Source organism: Danio rerio, chromosome 4 (assembly GCF_052040795.2).
Source record: "Danio rerio strain M-AB ecotype USA chromosome 4, GRCz13ab, whole genome shotgun sequence".
NCBI classification, from domain to species: Eukaryota; Metazoa; Chordata; class Actinopteri; order Cypriniformes; family Danionidae; genus Danio; species Danio rerio.
In genome coordinates this window covers 59880001-59899329 of record NC_141024.2, presented here as the reverse complement: position 1 = coordinate 59899329, position 19329 = coordinate 59880001, and the positions used below count along the sequence as shown (strand labels likewise).

The following is a 19329-nucleotide window of genomic DNA, read 5'->3' as shown; positions in this document are numbered from 1 at the left end:
AACATCAATTTATATACTTTAACTTGGTGATAGATGGGAATAGATCACCCAAACTAACAATTCTGTCATTTAGCCTCAACATTTACTTGTTCCAAACATATTTAGCTCTTTTTTCTGCTCAACAATAAAGAGGATGTATTGAATAAAGCTGGAAAACTGTAACTATGTCTGCCTTTCTCATCTTTATCCCATTTCTCTTGCCATAATCTATTAACACCTTCTTTAATTATTGTCTTGATTTCTGATTTGCTAAGAGGAACTTGTATTTCTATTTGATTTGATTATCCTTGCAATCTGTCATTGACAACATTATTAGACAGTTTTATTCACTAGTAAAATCAGACATTTGTCATTATCAGATTATATTCAGCAATATGTCGGCTAGAGTAGTTATACTGACACTGTAAAGATTTATTTTCATGCACAACTCTGTTCGCTATAAAAAAAATAAAAAATCAAATGCTTGTCGTAATCATAACTCTAAAATGAGATATGATCATTTAAATGAAGTGCACACTTGCGGTTTTAAGTGCTAAGTGCTTCATACTTCGCGCGCAGCTCCCAAACGATCACTCTGTGCCACAAACTGAATATTATTTAAAACTGTAATACCTGTTACTTACAACATCTGCAAGTTCTGTTCACTAAAGTAGGCGCGTGCGTGTCAATTATTAAGTTGAGCGTGCTCTCACGGTCAGCAGCTCACATCACGTTAGTTTCCCAGCTGCGAAAACATCATTATATGAAGACAAGAATGACATTTTCAGGTGAATTATAACTTATAAATACAGTATGTGACACTTTTAACATCATTTGGAGGTGTCCATGTCACTGAGCAACATTATGTGAAACAATGAAAAGACTCGTGCAGCCGCCTTTTCTTCTCTCCTTAACTTGAAAATATGATTGACAGAATCGTTGAAATGCTGGAAGATCGTCAAGGGGGTCGAATCGAGGTCGCAATCTTTTTACCATTAATTGTGCGGCTCTAATCCCTAATCATAACTCCTGTACAGCAGTCCCACAAATTTCTGACACTCGATGACACTGGAATACCCTGTCAGAACAGTCTAGTGGCTGTCAATGAGCTTTTTACAGTGTCTGCTATAATGTTAATGCTGTTGTTGTGCGTTTACATTGATGAGTATGGCCACTGTGTTAAATGCACAGTACTGTTACGATCCTATTGTCACATTAGATCATTATGATAACATATACCTTCAGTGATTTCCTGAAGATAAATACCAAAAAATAACAACTGAAATAAGTACAGCAGTCGCGATAGTCTGATCTCATATGAAGCAAGAAATCGCGAGGACATATGATGACGTGTGCAGGTACTGTAGTGCTGTCCCAATTCTTAGGGGTAAAATTTGAAGCCCTTCAACTTAACCCTCAGTTGTAAGCGCCAAGGGGAAGAGGTAGGGGTACAAAAATAGAATTGAGATTAGGCCTTAATATTCAATCCACATAAATTTATTAAAAGTGTTAAGTTAACTTAATTTGTGTTGTGACAACATGAAAGATTTGTGTGGAACCCTGCACAAATATGGTTGTCGGTTCATAATAAGTTGAAGCACATTGTCAGATTTTGCTGTATTTGGCTTAAGCGTTCTTGGGTGGCTCGCAAATGTATAGATAACTCTAATACATAAAATAAGTAAGCTGACCAAAGTTCTTACGGGCAGAAGACTTTATTGAAGACAATTAATTGTGCAGTTCATCAGCAGTGATGTTAACTTGTCTGTCTTCAAGTAACTTAAACCAAAGTACAGTCTGTGAGACACTAATTTATAACAAAGGATGAAACCCCCCTGGAGATTACCCAACTGCTTTGGTTGAGTCACATCTCCTGAGTTCCTCTAGGTCATTTGGTTCACATCTTATCAGAAGTAGATACTTGTTGCATATGAAACAAGCCAATACAATCTATCAACATATAGAGTTATTTTGCCTTCTTGCAGCCCGATAGCAACTCTCACAACCTGGTACTGGGCTGTGACCCCTGATCTACATGACAAAACAGCTGGCAAAGTCTTCACCCCTCTTCAGTTGAGTTTTCAGGTGTACAAAGGGTTTCATTATCAGTAACTTGATATGCATTCAAGAGTTCACACTTGTTTGGCATGCTATCCCGGGAGAGATCTAAGCTCATAAGATCCTCGAGCCCTGGGCTCCCTCCCGTTAGCAGGACGAGAGGGGAGTGTGGGCTCAGGTAGATCTCGATGAACTCCCCAGACTTCTTTCTGTTCTAATGACAGATATAGGGTCGGCTAAAGGGAGATATAAGGTTTACTAAGAGCTTGACTATGGTGCCAATTTAATGTTCAGTTTACTTAGGTTGTGTGTTTTTGGACTGGGGAAATCCACGCGAGCACAGGGAGAATGAGCAAACTCTGCACAAAAAGTCAACTGGTTAGCAGCGACTTTAACCTGCGATATTCTTACAGTGAGGCAATAGTGCTAACCACTGGCTAATCATTGGCTGCAGTGTTCCCCAATCTAGAAAGGAGGGGGAGTAAGGGTGGGAGAGGGATTCTTCAAGATAAAGATAACTGAGTTAAGCTACGGTCACACTGGGCTTTTCCTCCCATAGACTTCCATTCATACGCACGCGAATGCGTCAGACTAGAAACAGGGTCATGCGTCAAGTTTCGCCGGTTGCTGAGGTGCAAAGTTCATGCTTGGTCAACTCTGACCTGCGAAATCGCATCACTTGACTGCGTGAGACCAATCGAGGATCAAAACATGACCTTTCTGGACAGAAATTTAAACCATGGAGCAATTGCTCACTTTTTTAATTTCTAAAAATCTTGTTTGATCCCGCCCCTTTTAACAGCACCGTACGACAGAATTTCACAATCTGAAAGTCTAGTGTGACCGCAGCTTTGTGTTCTGGTTATCTATAGTGAGTCAGGAATCATCTGATTGGTGAATCATGTTTTAGCAAATGCAGGACCAGCCGTGGACAATCATAAGCATGTGATCCTCTCGAAAGTAGTTTATAAATAAACTTCACTTGAATGAACAGCCAAACTACGTAAAAAAGCTGCCGTTTTGAATATACCTGTGTTTGTGTGGACAAGGCCTAAATGTTGAGGACTCTGCTCTCCATTGTGAAGCTTCATGTGAGTGTTGAGGCTTCTTTTACTTTTAAAGCCCTTTCCACATTCATTGCATCTAAAACGATCCTCTCTTGAGTGAATCTTCATGTGTTTCTTAATGGTGTCTTTGCATGTGAGACTCTTTCCACACTGATCACATGTGAACACTATGGTTCCAGTGTGACCATTCATGTGGTTCTTGAGGCTAGTTTTGGTTGTGAAGCTCTTTCCACACTGAGCACATGCAAACGGTTTCTCTCCGGTGTGACTTATCATGTGGTGTTTGAATGTGCTTATATGTGGGAAACTTTTACCACACTCTGTGCATGTGTAAGGTTTCTCTCCAGTGTGAATCCTCATGTGGATGTAAAGGTCTTGTTTTTGACCAAAACTCTTTCCACACTGTTCGCAGGTGTGAGGTTTCTCCCTAGTGTGAACTCTCATGTGAACATCAAGGTTTGGCTTTTGACAGAAACTCTTTCCACACTGCTTACAGCTGAAAGGCTTCTCTCCAGTGTGAATTCTCATGTGAGTATTAAAGCTTTGTTTTTGACTAAAACTCTTTCCACACTGTTCGCAGGTGTAAGGTTGCTCCCTAGTGTGAACTCTCATGTGAACATCAAGGTTTGACTTTTGACTGAAACTCTTTCCACACTGTTTACAGCTGAAAGGCTTCTCCCCAGTGTGAATTCTCATGTGTGCTGCAAAGTGTCCAGCTTGATAAAAGCTTTTTCCACACTCTTGGCATGTGAACTTCCCCTCTCTAGTGTGAATTCTCATGTGGGCTTTAAAGCTTTGTTTTTGACCAAAACTCTTTCCACACTGTGGTGTAATGTTGCTCCCTAGTGTGAACTCTCATGTGAACATCAAGCTTTGACTTCTGACTGAAACTCTTACTACACTGTTTACAGCTGAAATTACACCCAGATTTTGATTTCTGAAGTCTTCCGTGTGATGAAGTCTTTTTAGTCAGTGTGGGTTTTTCATCAATCATTATTTCTTGGGGTTTCTCAAACTGCTATTTCTCATCTATTTCATTCTGTCCATGAGTCTCTTCTAAAAAAAAAAAAAAAATTGCTTTAGTATGAAGGCTCAAAGCGACAAGCAAGAAATGGATGTTTCACCCACAAATGAAAATGAGCTACTTTTTAAAACATTTTCCTCCCTCCTCTATCCTCCTCCTCCACCTGCATCCTCCACACTTACTACTGATGACTTTGCTACATTCTTTTGCACCAAAACTGCAAAACTGTTATACAATGGTTCAGATCTTACCTCTCTGACAGGTCATTCAGGGTGTCTTGGAGGGGAGAGGTGTCCAACCTACAGCATCTAAACACTGGGGTACCTCAAGGCTCTGTTCTTGGGCCACTTCTCTTCTCCATCTACACGTCATCTCTAGGACAAGTCATCCAGAAACATGGATTCTCCTACCACTGCTATGCTGATGATAACCAGCTATCCCTCTCTTTTCATCCTGATGATCCCTCGGTTCCAGCTCGCATCTCAGTCTGCCTGTTGGATATTTCACACTGGATGAAAGATCATCATCTTCAGCTGAACCTCGCAAAAACGGAAATGCTTGTAGTTTCTGCCAACCCGACTCTACACCATAACTTTCATCTTGTAACGCTGGACAGAATGTGGCCCAGGATATATGCCCAGTGCACATATTAGCAGTTGCAAGGCAGCACAATGCCTAATTCGTCCCTGGGTGGGCTTGAACCACCAACCTTTCAGTTAACAGCCGAACGTGCTAACCGATTGCGCCACAGAGACTTAGTAAGAGGTCACCTACAGTGGTAGAAAGGTGGAACTTTGTTTCAAAAGGTCTGCTATATGAACCCTAATGTAAGTTTGCTGAGAGAGAGGCAACAGAAACATCCAACGTGGGGCTCGAACCCACGACCCTGAGATTAAGGGTCTCATGCTCTACCGACTGAACTAGCTGAGCTGATGAGGAGTCCTTTCAAGAGATAGACACCGTTTACAGTAATACCTTCCCTACCCGTGACAATCTTCTGCTAAATCCTGATTTCATCTTGTAACGCTGGACAGAATGTGGCCCAGGATAAATGCCCAGTGCACGTGTTAGCAGTTGCAAGGCAGCAAAATGCCTAATTCGTCCCTGGGTAGGCTTGAACCACCAACCTTTCAGTTAACAGCCGAACGTACTAACCGATTGCACCACAGAGACTGAGCAAGAGGTCACTTACAGTGGTTGAAAGGCAGAACTTTCTTTCAAAAGGTCTGCTATATAAACCCTAATGAAATTTTGCTGAGAGAGAGAGGCAACAGAAACACCCAACGTGGGGCTCGAACCCACGACCCTGAGATTAAGGGTCTCACGCTCTTACCGACTGAACTAGACAAGCTGATGAGGAGTCCTTTCAAGAGCTAGACACCGTTTACTGTAATACCTTCCCTACCCATGACAACCTTCTGCTAAATCCTAATTTCATTTTCTATCGCTGGACAGAATGTGGCCCAGGATCTATGCCCAGTGCACGTGTTAACAGTTGCAAGGCAGCAAAATACCTAATTCGTCCCTGGGTGGGCTTGAACCACCAACCTATCAGTTAACAGCCTACACGCTAACCTATTGCGCCACAGAGACTTAAGGTAATGTAACCTACAGTGGTAGAAAGGCGTAACTCTGTCTCTAAAGGTCTGCTATATGAACCCTAATGTAAGTTTGCTGTAAGAGAGAGAGAAAAGTAACAGAAACACCCAACGTGGGGCTCGAACCCACGACCCTAAGATTAAGAGTCTCATGCTCTACCGACTGAGCTAGCCGGGCTGATGCGAAGCTCTTTTAAGAGCTAGACACCGTTTTCAGTAACACCTTCCCTACCCATGACAATGTTCTGCTAAATCCTGATTTCATCTTGTAACGCTGGACAGAATGTGGCTCAGGATATATGCTCAGTGCACATGTTAGCAGTTGCAAGGCAGCAAATTGCCTAATTCGTCCCTGGGTGGGCTTGAACCACCAACCTTTCAGTTAACAGCCGAACGCGCTAACCGATTGCGCCACAGAGACTTAGTAAGAGGTCACCTACAGTGGTAGAAAGGCGGAACTTTGTTTCAAAAGGTCTGCTATATGAACCCTAATGTAAGTTTGCTGAGAGAGAGAGAGGCAACAGAAACACCCAACGTGGGGCTCGAACCCACGACCCTGAGATTAAGGGTCTCATGCTCTACCGACTGAACTAGCTGAGCTGATGAGGAGTTCTTACAAGAGCTAGACACCGTTTACAGTAATACCTTCCCTACCCGTGACAATCTTCTGCTAAATCCTAATTTCATTTTCTATCGCTGGACAGAATGTGGCCCAGGATCTATGCTCAGTGCACGTGTTAGCAGTTGCAATGCAGCAAAATGCCTAATTCGTCCCTGGGTGGGCTTGAACCACCAACCTATCAGTTAACAGCCTACACGCTAACCTATTGCACCACAGAGACTTAGCGAAAGGTCACCTACAGTGGTAGAAAGGCGTAACTTTGTCTCAAAAGGTCTGCTATATGAACCCTAATGTAAGTTTGCTGAGAGAGAAAGAGAAAAGTAACAGAAACGCCCAACGTGGGGCTCGAACCCACGACCCTGAGATTAAAAGTCTCATGCGCTACCGACTGATACAAAGCTCTTTCAAGAGCTAGACACCGTTTTCAGTAACACCTTGCCTACCCGAGACAATCTTCTGCTAAATCCTGATTTCATCTTGTAACGCTGGACAGAATGTGGCCCAGGATATATGCCCGGTGCACATGTTAGCAATTGCAAGGCAGCAAAATGCCTAATTCGTCCCTGGGTGGGCTTGAACCACCAACCTTTCAGTTAACAGCCAAACGCGCTACCCGATTGCGCCGCAGAGACTTAGTAAGATGTCACTTACAGTGGTAGAAAGGCGGAACTTTGTTTCAAAAGGTCTGCTATATGAACCCTAATGTAAATTTGCTGAGAGAGAGAGAGGGAACAGAAACACCCAACGTGGGGCTCGAACCCACGACCCTGAGATTAAGGGTCTCACGCTCTTACCGACTGAACTTGACGAGCTGATGAGGAGTTCTTGCAAGAGCTAGACACCGTTTACAGTAATACCTTCCCTACCCGTGACAATCTTCTGCTAAATCCTGATTTCATCTTGTAATGCTGGACAGAATGTGGCCCAGGATCTATGCCCAGTGCACGTGTTAGCAGTTGCAAGGCAGCAAAATGCCTAATTCGTCCATGGGGAGGCTTGAACCACCAACCTTTCAGTTAACAGCCGAACGTGCTAATCGATTGCGCCACAAAGACTTAGGGAAAAGTCAACTACAATGGTAGAAAGGCGTAACTTTGTCTCAAAATGTCTGCTATATGAACCCTAATGTAAGTTTGCTGAGATAGAGAGAGAAAAGTAACAGAGACATCCAATGTGGGGCTCGAACCCACGACCCTGAGATTAATAGTCACATGTTCTACCGACTGAACTAGCCGGGCTGATGAGAAGCACTTTCAAGAGCTAGACACCGTTTACAGTAATACCTTCCCTACCCGTGACAACCTTCTGCTAAATCCTGATTTCATCTTCTAACGTTGGACAGAATGTGGCTCAGGATCTATGCCCAGTGCACGTGTTAGCAGTTAGAAGGCAGCAAAATGCCTAATTCGTCCCTGGGTGGGCTTGAACCACCAACCTTTCAGTTAACAGCCGAATGCGCTAACCGATTGCGCCACAGAGCCTTAGTAAATGGTTACCTACAGTGGTAGAAAGCCGGAACTTTGTTTCAAGAGGTCTGCTAAATGAACCCTAATGAAAGTTTGCTGAGAGAGTGAGGCAACAGAAATGCCCAACGTGGGGATCTAAGCCACGACCCTGAGATTAAGAGTCTCACGCTCTACCGACTGAACTAGACGAGCTGATGAGGAGTCCTTGCAAGAGCTAGACACCGTTTACTGTAATACCTTCCCTACACGTGACAACCTTCTGCTAAATCCTAGTTTCATTTTCTAACGCTGGACAGAATGTGGCCCAGGATCTATGTCCAGTGCACGTGTTAGCAGTTGCAAGGCAGCAAAATGCAGAATTCGTCCATGGGTGGGCTTGAACCACCTACCTTTCAGGTAACAGCCGAACGCGCTAACCTATTGCGCCACAGAGACTTAGAGAAAAGTCACCTACAGTGGTAGAAACGCGTAACTTTGTCTCAAAAGGTCTGCTATATGAACCCTAATGTAAGCTTGCTGAGAGAGAGAGAGAGAGAGAAAAGTAACAGAAACGCCCAATGTGGGGCACGAACCCAGGACTCTGAGATTAAGAGTCTCATGCTCTACTGTTGGAATATCTTGCCAATTCTATGCGTGTTCATTAAGAAAAGGTCTGGGGAGGGTTTTCTTCAAGGCTAAAAATATTAGTAATTTATTAGATACAAATGAATAATTCGATGACAGAGCTCTGGGTTACGTTACCCCAATGCAATACAAGAATTACATTCAAGTTGTTTGCAACTAACATACATTTCCTGACTCCAGCATATATACACAACTGACCTTAACAGGTGGAGTTTTGGTTTAACGTCACTTATCAGTCATTCTGCAGTCCCTTGGCCCTTTGTAACCCATGGACATTACTTCCTCTTTCTGCAACCTTTCTCTGCATACCAGAACTGAACACTTCCGTGCATCTTTAATATATTTCACACTTCTACAAGCATCATGACAACTTGTGACATGTCTAGACTATAGTTCTGGAACAAACCTAAATTTATTCTTATTCTGCTTTTCCACTTGTCAGCAGTTCTTCTAAAAAGTATGCAGCACAGTAAAAAAGAGGAAGTTTGTCTGGTCAAGATGTTTTATAATACAATAGAAAAGATTGATTAATCTGTTGTTAGTCTAAACATTTTCCTAATAAAAAAACACAAAAGTAATGAAAATAAATTCCTTTTCTCCAACAATTCCCCTTTTCTGCTCCTCTCTGGAGCAGAGAAAAACAAAAACAGATAATCAAATCCCCACAAAAATGTCCCATTGTCATTACTGCAGGCCTTTGCCTAAATCTTTGTTTTACCTCTTATTCAAAACAATCGTTAACGTTATAGTGCTCATTCATTATGTTAGATGATGCCTATAACCCTTTTCAACTAAATTTCTTTAACTTTTTTAGATTCAGTTTATAATTTCTACACTCTTGGTTCTCCTCTTCAGTGGTGCAGTCTCTTCCCTCTTGAAGTCACTCCGATATCTTCTTTTAATAAGGATTTTATTTGCTATATTTAGGCTTATTACTCCCAAAACTCTTATTAACTTCCAATTAACTAATCATTAAAATCTTCCATTCTTATACACTTTATCAATAAAGGTAATTTTTTCTTCTTCTTCCCCAACAAAATTAGAATAAGAATGACAATAATAAAAATGTAAACAAAATTTAAAAACTCCAACATAGAAAATAAAAATCTGATTAAAATGAAATCCACACCCATTAAGATATGCTCTAATTAAAAATCCCACTGTATAATTACGATCAAAGATCAACACCTGTGAAAACACATGTGATTGGAATTAGAAATCCACTAATACAAAATTATAACCCCCCTGAATAGTTCAAACTGAATTTCAACATTTTAAATTTATTACAGCACAAAAATTACAATTGAGATTTAGGATGAAAAATCAACAACTTCAAAGTAGGATTCAACTCAACAATTATTAAAATGAAAGATTCAGAACTTAATCGTAACAATGTTATTAAACTAACAACTCAAACTCGTCACCAAATGACTAAAACCAAAATTCAAACATATTTAAACTAGATTCCTTTTTTTTTCTGAATGTCTTAAAATGGGAAAATCAAAAACACAACAATGTGATTAAAATAAAATTAAAATCTTAAGAATCTCTTCAAATAAAAGGCTCAAAAACCACAATGGCTTAAAATAAAAATCTTAAAGTGTCTTTAAATTAAAGATTTAAAAACAACAATGGCTCAAACTAAAATAATCTTCAAAAATGTGTTCAAATAAAAGAATCTTAAAATCATCTTCAAATAAAAGAATCTTAAACTCATAATGTTGTGTTTAAAATAAAATAATCTTAAAATGTCTTAAAAGATTACGAAAAAACATACAAATGTCTTAAAATAAAAGATTACGAAAAAAACATACAAATGTCTTAAAATAAAAGATAAAAAGCATAAAAATTTCTTAAACTAAAAGATAATAAAAAAACATAAAGAATGTCTTCACATAAAAGATTAAAAAAATAATATGTCTAAAATAAAAGAATAAAAATAATTTTAAAAACTTAAAAAAAAACTAACGTGTGTAAAATAAAATAATTTTAAAATGTGATTATTTATTTAATTTTTCCTAAATTTTCTCCAATCTAATTTGTCCAATTAATTCATTCATTCATTCATTTTCTTTAAGGCTTAGTTCCTTTATTAATCTGGGGCCACCACAGTGGAATGAATCGCCAACTTATTCATAATATGTTTTACACAGCGTATGCCCTTCCAGCTGTAACCCATCTCTGGGAAACGTCCATACACACTTATTCACACACTTTCTGTCAGATTGTGATATGCTAGTAAATCAGTCTTATTTTCTCTTTCTATTTTAGAATCTAATGTGGTTTTCGGTTCACCTTTTTGTGTTGGGCTGTATCTAATGTACAGTTGGCCTCATGCATTGGTGTTGCAGCTTGTTCAGCTCCCACACCAATACATGCTTACACACTCCAATTAGTCAGATATGCCCTTTTTGTGTTTTATCCCTCTTTCGGCCTGGGCCTAGCTCCACCCCTATATTGACTGTCAAGTTAATCCGGCCAGCCTCACACCTTCAGCAACCTGTTTAGAAAACATCGGGAATAAGATTCTGTACAGTTTGCTTGGTCGGCTAACATTAATCTTACCAAATAACGTTATAAAACATCTATAACAATCATATAATAATTATGTTGTAGTAATTAACGTTACTGTAATGGTTATTCATTTAAACCACCTTGTTAAAAAAATACTTACTTTGCAATTGGTTTCCGAATTAATCTGCAACGAAATCTTTTATTACAGTACAAATCATGGATGGTATAAGGGCTCTGATTGGCCATAGTGTTCATTGTAACTCAGAACACGATTGGCTGCCTTAACCAAGAATTGGGTGAATCTTGGTTCCAGCTCACAAAGTGATTGGCCGGTGTGACCAAGAATAACCACGACTTACAGGTGGCAGTAAGAGCTAACCGGCCACTTACTGCCAAGCTTAATAAAAGTCTTCCAGTTGGTGCTGCCCAGGCTAAAGAAAAAAAATATATAAAAAAAAAAATTATAAAACGGCCTTGCCAGAAAGTAGCAGAATGTCAATACAAGGCGGTGGCAATGTGCATTGATTTCTGAGTAACTCGTCATTCGGCATGCAGGGCTCCTCACACGTTTACTGGAGCAGGACCAGGTAGGGCCTTCAGTCACCTGCCCCATGTGCACAAAATAGAACAACAGCACTGTTTTACAACCCCGCGATCGAACCAGGGACCTTTAGATCTTCAGTCTAACGCTCTCCCAACTGAGCTATTTCGACTGCCATTTCACAAGTATCCTGCAGCATTCATGTCTGTGAGACTAAGCAGAATCCTGAAATGCCTCTGAGGCCTTAAAGGGTAAAAGTTTGGCCAGTACGGGGATCGAACCCGCGACCTTGGCATTATTATCACTACGCTCTAACCAGCTGAGCTAACCAGCCACTTTCTGCCATGTTTGCTCAAAAGCTCAGAGTAACTGTCATTTTCTTCAAGAGATAAGAATGCTATTCCAGCTTTTTTGTGCGGTGCTGGTAAAAAAACAAGGTCCCACCGAGATTTGAACTCGGATCGCTGGATTCAGAGTCCAGAGTGCTAACCATTACACCATGGAACCTCAAGTCTTCTGCTTGGTGCTGCCCGGGCCAAAGAGAAAATAATGTAAAAAAAAAAAAAAAAAAAAAAAAAAGAAAACGGCCTTGCCAGAAAGTAGCAGAATGTCAATACAAGGCAGTGCCAATGTGCATTGATTTCTGAGTAACTCGTCATTCGGCATGCAGGGCTCCTCACACGTTTACTGGAGCAGGACCAGGTAGGGCCTTCAAAAGAAAAGCGCACTATTCCAGGCATTTTGACGACTAAACGGCAGGCAGGGCAAAGAGGCCACCACAGAGCAAATGTGATCTTTTTTTTCTATTTTGACCACGTCGAAAATCGCCAATTATTGATTGCTTTGAGGGGAATTAGCTCATGGTTAAGGGCTCGCTTTGCATGGGAGAGGTAGCGGGAACAATGACTGCATTCTCCACCTCTGTTTTCATGCCTTTTTACATTGGCTTTTATTGCAAAGCTGGTGGCACCTTGAGGGTTTAAAGCGAAACTACTTACGTCAGCTTTGCCGGTTTCTGTGCAGTACATATCATTGCAACCCTTCAGAAGCCCTATCAAGTCACAGTTTTCTTTTATTCAGCAGCGTGTCAGCAGTGGGACATCAAAGCGCTAAATACATAGCATTATAGAGTGCTGTCGATCAGGCCATTGGAATCATCGCCAGAAGCAACGTGACCATCTGGGAGGAAGATAGTGTTTTGGTCAAGTGGAAGCAGGTGGACTTAAGGGTGAAGCAGCTAGGCTTTTTGGGTGACTTTCAGTCACCTGACCCTTGTGCACAAAATAGAACAACATCAGTGTTTTGCCGAAACCCAGGATCGAACCAGGGACCTTTAGATCTTCAGTTTAACGCTCTCCCAACTGAGCAATTTCGGCTGCCTTTTCACAAGAATCCTGCAGAATTCGTGTCTGTGAGACTAAGCAGAATCCTGAAATGCCTCTGAGGCCTTAAAGGGTAAAAGTTAGGCCAGTACGGGGATCGAACCCGCGACCTTGGCGTTATTAGCACCACGCTCTAACCAGCTGAGCTAACCGGCCACTTTCTACCATGTTTGCTAAAAAGCTCAGAGTAACTGTCATTTTCTTCTAGAGATAAGAATGCTATTCCAGCTTTTTTTGTGCGGTGCTGGTAAAAAAACAAGGTCCCACAGAGATTTGAACTCGGATCGCTGGATTCAGAGTCCAGAGTGCTAACCATTACACCATGGAACCTCAAGTCTTCTGCTTGGTGCTGCCCGGGCCAAAGAGAAAATAATGTAAAAAACAAAAAAAAAAAAGAAAACGGCCTTGCCAGAAAGTAGCAGAATGTCAATACAAGGCAGTGCCAATGTGCATTGATTTCTGAGTAACTCGTCATTCGGCATGCAGGGCTCCTCACACGTTTACTGGAGCAGGACCAGGTAGGGCCTTCAAAAGAAAAGCACACTATTCCAGGCATTTTGACGACTAAACGGCAGGCAGGGCAAAGAGGCCACCATAGAGCAAATGTGATCTTTTTTTTCTATTTTGACCATGTTGAAAATCGCCAATTATTGATTGCTTTGAGGGGAATTAGCTCATGGTTAAGCGCTCGCTTTGCATGGGAGAGGTATCGGGAACAATGACTGCATTCTCCACCTCTGTTTTCATGCCTTTTTACATTGGCTTTTATTGCAAAGCTGGTGGCACCTTGAGGGTTTAAAGCGAAACTACTTACGTCAGCTTTGCCGGTTTCTGTGTAGTACATATCATTGCAACCCTTCAGAAGCCCTATCAAGTCACAGTTTTCTTTTATTCAGCAGCGTGTCCGCAGTGGGACATCAAAGCGCTAAATACATAGCATTATAGAGTGCTGTCGATCAGGCCATTGGAATCATCGCCAGAAGCAACGTGACCATCTGGGAGGAAGATAGTGTTTTGGTCAAGTGGAAGCAGGTGGACTTAAGGGTGAAGCAGCAAGGCTTTTTGGGTGACTTTCAGTCACCTGACCCTTGTGCACAAAATAGAACAACATCACTGTTTTGCCGAAACCCAGGATTGAACCAGGGACCTTTAGATCTTCAGTTTAACGCTCTCCCAACTGAGCAATTTTAGCTGCTTTTTCACAAGAATCCTGCAGCATTCATGTCTGTGAGACTAAGCAGAATCCTAAAATGCCTCTGAGGCCTTAAAGGGTAAAAGTTTGGCCAGTACGTGGATCGAACCCGCAACCTTGGCGTTATTAGCACCACACTCTAACCAGCTGAGCTAACCGGCCACTTTCTGCCATGTTTGCTAAAAAGCTCAGAGTAACTGTCATTTTCTTCAAGAGATAAGAATGCTATTCCAGCTTTTTTTGTGCGGTGCTGGTAAAAAAACAAGGTCCCACCGAGATTTGAACTCGGATCGCTGGATTCAGAGTCCAGAGCGCTAACCATTACACCATGGAACCTCACGTCTTCTGCTTGGTGCTGCCCGGGCCAAAGAGAAAATAATGTAAAAAACAAAAAAAAGAAAACGACCTTGCCAGAAAGTAGCAGAATGTCAATACAAGGCAGTGCCAATGTGCATTGATTTCTGAGTAACTCGTCATTCGGCATGCAGGGCTCCTCACACGTTTACTGGAGCAGGACCAGGTAGGGCCTTCAAAAGAAAAGCGAACTATTCCAGGCATTTTGACGACTAAACGGCAGGCAGGGCAAAGAGGCCACCACAGAGCAAATGTGATCTTTTTTTTCTATTTTGACCACGTCGAAAATCGCCAACTATTGATTGCTGTGAGGGGAATTAGCTCAAATGGTTAAGCGCTCGCTTTGCATGCGAGAGGAAGCGGGAACAATGACTGCATTCTCCACCTCTGTTTTCATGCTTTTTTAAAGCGAAAAGGTTTAAAGTGAAACTCTCCTGATTTAATCATCACCAGAAGCGATGTGACCATCTGGAAGTAAGATAGCTTTTTGGTCAAGTGGAAGCAGTTGGACTTAAGGGTGCAGCAGCTAGGCTTTTTGGGTGACTTTCGGTCACCTAACTCTTGTGCCCAAAACTGAAAACCAACACTACTTTACCGAACCCTGGTTCTAACCAGGGACCTTTAGATATTCAGTCTAACACTCTCCCAACTAAGCTATTTCAGCTGCCGTTTCATAGTTTTTTTGCAGCGTAGACGTGTGTAAGACAGAGCAGAGCCCTTAAATGCATCTGAGGCCTAAGAGGGTAAGAGCTTGGCCAGTACAGGGATCGACTCCACAACCTTGCCGTTATTACCACCATAGTCTAACCAGCTAAGCTAACCGGCCACTTCCTGCCTAAAGCACTAGAAAGCCCAGAGTAAATGTCATTCCCTGGCCTTCAAGAGATTAACATTCTATTCCAGCTTTTTTTTGTGCGGTGCTGGCAAAATAACAGGTCCCACTGAAATTTGAACTCAGATTCAGAGTGGTCACCATTACACCATGGAACCTCAAGCTTGTTGTGTGGTGCTGTCAGAGCTGTAGGTAATGAATAAAAAAAAAAAAACGGCCTTGCAGGAAAGTAGCAGAATGTCAATCCAAGGTGGTGCCAATGTGCATTGATTTCTGAGTAACTGAGTCATTCTGAGTCATTCGGCATGCAGGGCTCCTCACACGTTTACTGGTGCAGGAATAGGTAGGGCTTTAAAAGAAAAGCGCACTATTCCAGGCAATTTGACGACTAAACGGCGGGCAGGGCAAAGAGGCCACCACAGAGCAGATGTGATCTTTTTTTTTTTTTTTTTTTGACCACGGCAAAAACTACCAATTTGAATTTTTCTTAGGGGAATTAGCTCAAATGGTAGAGCGCTCGCTTAGCATAGGAAGGGGTCCAATCTTCTCGCTCACTCGCAAGCGAACAAGCCGCAAAAACACGGAAAAATGCGACAAATTTCGCTTGCAGTAGTGTTCGCGGCTTTGTGACTGTGCATAATGTGGTATTTTAGTTGCATATTGCATGTCACTCTAAATGTCATTTTTTGCGTGCTGGATTCGAACACACGATCTGTGTAACACAATATCCAATATCCAATCAGTGTCGGTTTTAGCGGAGCCAATCAGCTGCGCTCTTATTGAAATTTTACTGACGTAACACAGGCAATTATATTGATATTACTATTATTATGTGGATATTGTTCTTAAAAAGCATATTACGTTAATTAAAAATGAATGCAAATGTTTCAATTAAACATATGTATGCATGTTTATGTATATATAAGTATATTATATATATTTATTTATTAATATATAAATATATACTATACTATATATATATATATATATATATATATATATATATATATATATATATATATATATATATATATATATATATTAATATATGTTATATTTCTTTATGTAATAACTTTAAATGAATGCACACAAAAACAAGTAATATGCAAAATGGTTTATTAAAATGAATACAAATATTAAAATCGCAAAACAATTTAAAAAATATAAAAAACAAAATAAAAACATATCTTAATATATAAACTGTATAATATACAATAAATAAAAACAATACAATATATATTTATTTATTGTGCACATATATTAAAACAATATTATATATATATATATATATATATATATATATATATATATATTTACTTATTATACACATTATATAAAAACAATACTCTATATATATTTAGTTTTATATACACAATATATTAAACAATAATATAAATACATAATAAAATGCAAGAGTGGGGGCACGTAATATATAAAATATAGTATTTAAGCAATGTATAAAATGTTATTTTTTTAAAGAAATATAAATATATTTTTACATAAAACGCACACAAATATTAAATAAGTACACACAAGACAAAATAAGAGTGGGCCTATAAGTGCCACTTTAAAATGCTAAATATTAACACACAAAAATTAAATAAAATGAGAGAGAGAGAGTACCCATGTAACATTTACAAAAATATATACAGCAATTTGTCCTTTATTCTGGAGCTGGAGTTTGTCCTTTATTTTGCTGGCGCTGTTCTGCCAACCAGTCCTCTAAGGACAAATCGGCTATGGCCAAACTCCTTAGTCTTTGGTTGCCCACATTTGCTGCAAACACTTTTCTTCTCCTGTTCCCATCTGCGCCTGTTCCTCTGGATGTAACGGGACACAGGAACAGCAGGCGCAGGTGGAGCAGGTGCAGGTGGAGGAACAGCAGGTGCAGGTGGAGCAGGTGCAGGTGGAGGAACAGCAGGTGCAGGTGGAGCAGGTGCAGGTGGAGGAACAGCAGGTGCAGGTGAAGCTGGGACTGCACTGGATGTTGGTGCAGCAAATGATGGAATCACCATTGACACACTCATGTCTGGGTTAAAAACAAGTGTGCCAAACAATAATCCAGGTCCTGAAATGGGCTGCACAACATCTGGTGCTGTGGGGGGTGGTGCAATGGGGCACACCGTGCTGGGGGTCGGTGGAAAGGAGCACACCGTGGTGGGGGCAGATACAATGAGGCGCACTGTGGTGGGGGCCGGCGCAATAGGGCGCACTGTGGTGGAGGCTGGTATGATGGGGCACACTGTGGTGGAGGCTGGCGAGATGGGGCGCACTGTGGTGAAGGTCGGTGTGACGGGGCACACCATGGTAGGGGCTGGTGCAATGTGGCAGACTGTGGTGGGGGTTGGCGTGATTGGGCATACCGTCGTGGGGGCCAGTGGAAAGGAGCACACCGTGGTGGCATCCGGCAGGAAGGAGCAAACTGTGGTGGTTGCAGAAGCAGACTTTTGACCAGGTCGAAGAAGAGGTGCCTGTCCTTCTTTATTTGGAGGAAAGACAAACTTGTGTTTGGGGCCTGATGTTGTCGGTGCCTCGTCCAATTTTCCCCTCGGCAAAGGAAGCTGCGTATCTGCCACAGCAATTGGATCAAGTGGAGTCAGTCCCTGAGTGAGTACACTCATTTCCTGATCCTTTTGCCTCCGTTGAAACCTGATAATAAATGATATGTATTATTCATTTATATTAATTTAGAAGTATTCAGGTAATTTAAAGAAAATAATGTGCTTTGCTTACCACTGAATGAGCGTCTTCTGATTTAGCTCAAAAAGCTGGATCACTGTTTCATCCATCAGCCTGCGACTGCCAAGCACCAGATCCCGGATGTGGTGGTAATCGGTCAGTATTTTAGACCACCTGTGCGTGCGAACACCAGCCTTCTTGGAAGTGGACTTGTGTACGACACACAGCTTTGTACAAATGGCCTCAACCAAGCGGCTGGTGCTAGGCCACTGTGCTGGACCCTCAGGATGTCCAATCAGACAGCGCTTGACGCTCTCCACACCTGGAGTGACTCCGGAGCGCTTCGGTGCCTTAAAGCGCCCATGTGTCAGCTGAGGCTGATGTCGAGGCTGGTAGTTGATGCGCTGTTTATCAACATCCAGGAGAGCTGTCCACAGCTGGATGGCCTCTGTCACCTGCAGGTCAGTGAGGTAAGGAGCCTAACGAAGACCTACCAAATAAGCAGCCAGATCCTGCACCTTGTCCCACCCAGCAATGCCATCAGGTCCAATGACTACTCCCTGGTAAATACAGAATAAATTTAGTATATGTGGAATAAAAAAAGACTAAATAAAATTAAGTTCTTAATATATCTTACCTGAGCCTCAACAGAGAGACTGTCTCCAGACTTGGATGGCTGTGACGGCACTGAGGGGGCTGGGCTAGGAAGCTGTCCTTCTCCACCAGCTGATGTGGACGGCTCAGCCAGTAATGCTGGGGACTGAGGCAGAGGCGAAGATGAGGGGCTGTTTCTGAGATCACGGCAGGGGTCATCCTCATACAGCACTGGAACTGTGATGTCCTCCATGATCTCCTACTCAAACCCGTCATCTTGTAGATCCTCGTCATGTACTTCCTCCACCAGCCTGTCTTCCTCCTCTGGGTTCTGGAGCACCGGAGTCAGGGTTTTGCCGGTCTGGCTGTAAAGGTGCTCCATTCCCAGCAATTCACCTTAAAAAAATAAAACAATAAAAAAACATATATTAAATAAAACTAATGATAAAATAAACATTTAGATTACCATTTTGTGCAGTACATTAAAAGCTTAATTAATAACTTCCATAACAACTAATTAATGGATTTCTTGCCTGTATATGCTCCAGGAGGGTGATAGCGGTGATCCCAGGGCTTGCGTCCTGAGACATATCTTTTGGTGGACAATGAGCATTGTGTTTTTCCTCTCTCTCTCCCTGCAGGTAACTGTGTCCACCTGGTAGCAATCATTGGATCTTTCTAGAGAGGAGAGAGAGTATTTAACCTGAGCTGCACTTCAAACCAGTGTTGGTGGTGTCAAGTGCAGTGGCTGAGCTTTTCTCCAAATTCAGACCTGACTCATGAGGTGAACGGATCAATTCTTT

General features: G+C 41.6%; 3 protein-coding genes and 7 non-coding genes across 11 annotated transcripts in view; 1 reads left to right on the top strand and 9 right to left on the bottom strand.

The window, feature by feature from the left end:
• The window catches only part of LOC137491106 (uncharacterized), a 421384-nt gene that overhangs the window by 190553 nt on the left and 211502 nt on the right, over positions 1 to 19329 (top strand). The window lies entirely within an intron of this gene.
• Positions 1 to 19329, bottom strand: part of LOC141381800 (uncharacterized) — an 887475-nt gene that overhangs the window by 734511 nt on the left and 133635 nt on the right. The gene's annotated exons all lie outside the window — the stretch shown is intronic.
• On the bottom strand, positions 6074 to 6147 carry trnan-guu (transfer RNA asparagine (anticodon GUU)). The gene has a single exon. It is a non-coding gene; the product is annotated as a tRNA-Asn (tRNA).
• Positions 7514 to 7586, bottom strand: trnan-auu (transfer RNA asparagine (anticodon AUU)). Its single transcript has one exon. It is a non-coding gene; the product is annotated as a tRNA-Asn (tRNA).
• Positions 11929 to 12000, bottom strand: trnaq-cug (transfer RNA glutamine (anticodon CUG)). The gene has a single exon. It is a non-coding gene; the product is annotated as a tRNA-Gln (tRNA).
• On the bottom strand, positions 12797 to 12869 carry trnaf-gaa (transfer RNA phenylalanine (anticodon GAA)). Its single transcript has one exon. It is a non-coding gene; the product is annotated as a tRNA-Phe (tRNA).
• trnai-aau (transfer RNA isoleucine (anticodon AAU)) lies at positions 12958 to 13031 on the bottom strand. The gene has a single exon. It is a non-coding gene; the product is annotated as a tRNA-Ile (tRNA).
• On the bottom strand, positions 13134 to 13205 carry trnaq-cug (transfer RNA glutamine (anticodon CUG)). The gene has a single exon. It is a non-coding gene; the product is annotated as a tRNA-Gln (tRNA).
• On the bottom strand, positions 14332 to 14403 carry trnaq-cug (transfer RNA glutamine (anticodon CUG)). Its single transcript has one exon. It is a non-coding gene; the product is annotated as a tRNA-Gln (tRNA).
• The window catches only part of LOC101886493 (uncharacterized), a 6690-nt gene continuing 4038 nt past the window's right edge, over positions 16678 to 19329 (bottom strand). The window contains exons 2-3 of the mRNA XM_087250404.2: positions 17987 to 18336; positions 16678 to 17902 (exon numbers count right to left, since the gene is read on the bottom strand). Coding sequence (XP_087106530.2) covers positions 16942 to 17902; positions 17987 to 18336 — 1311 coding nt within the window. The 3' untranslated portion in view covers positions 16678 to 16941. The remainder of the gene's footprint in view (positions 17903 to 17986; positions 18337 to 19329) is intronic.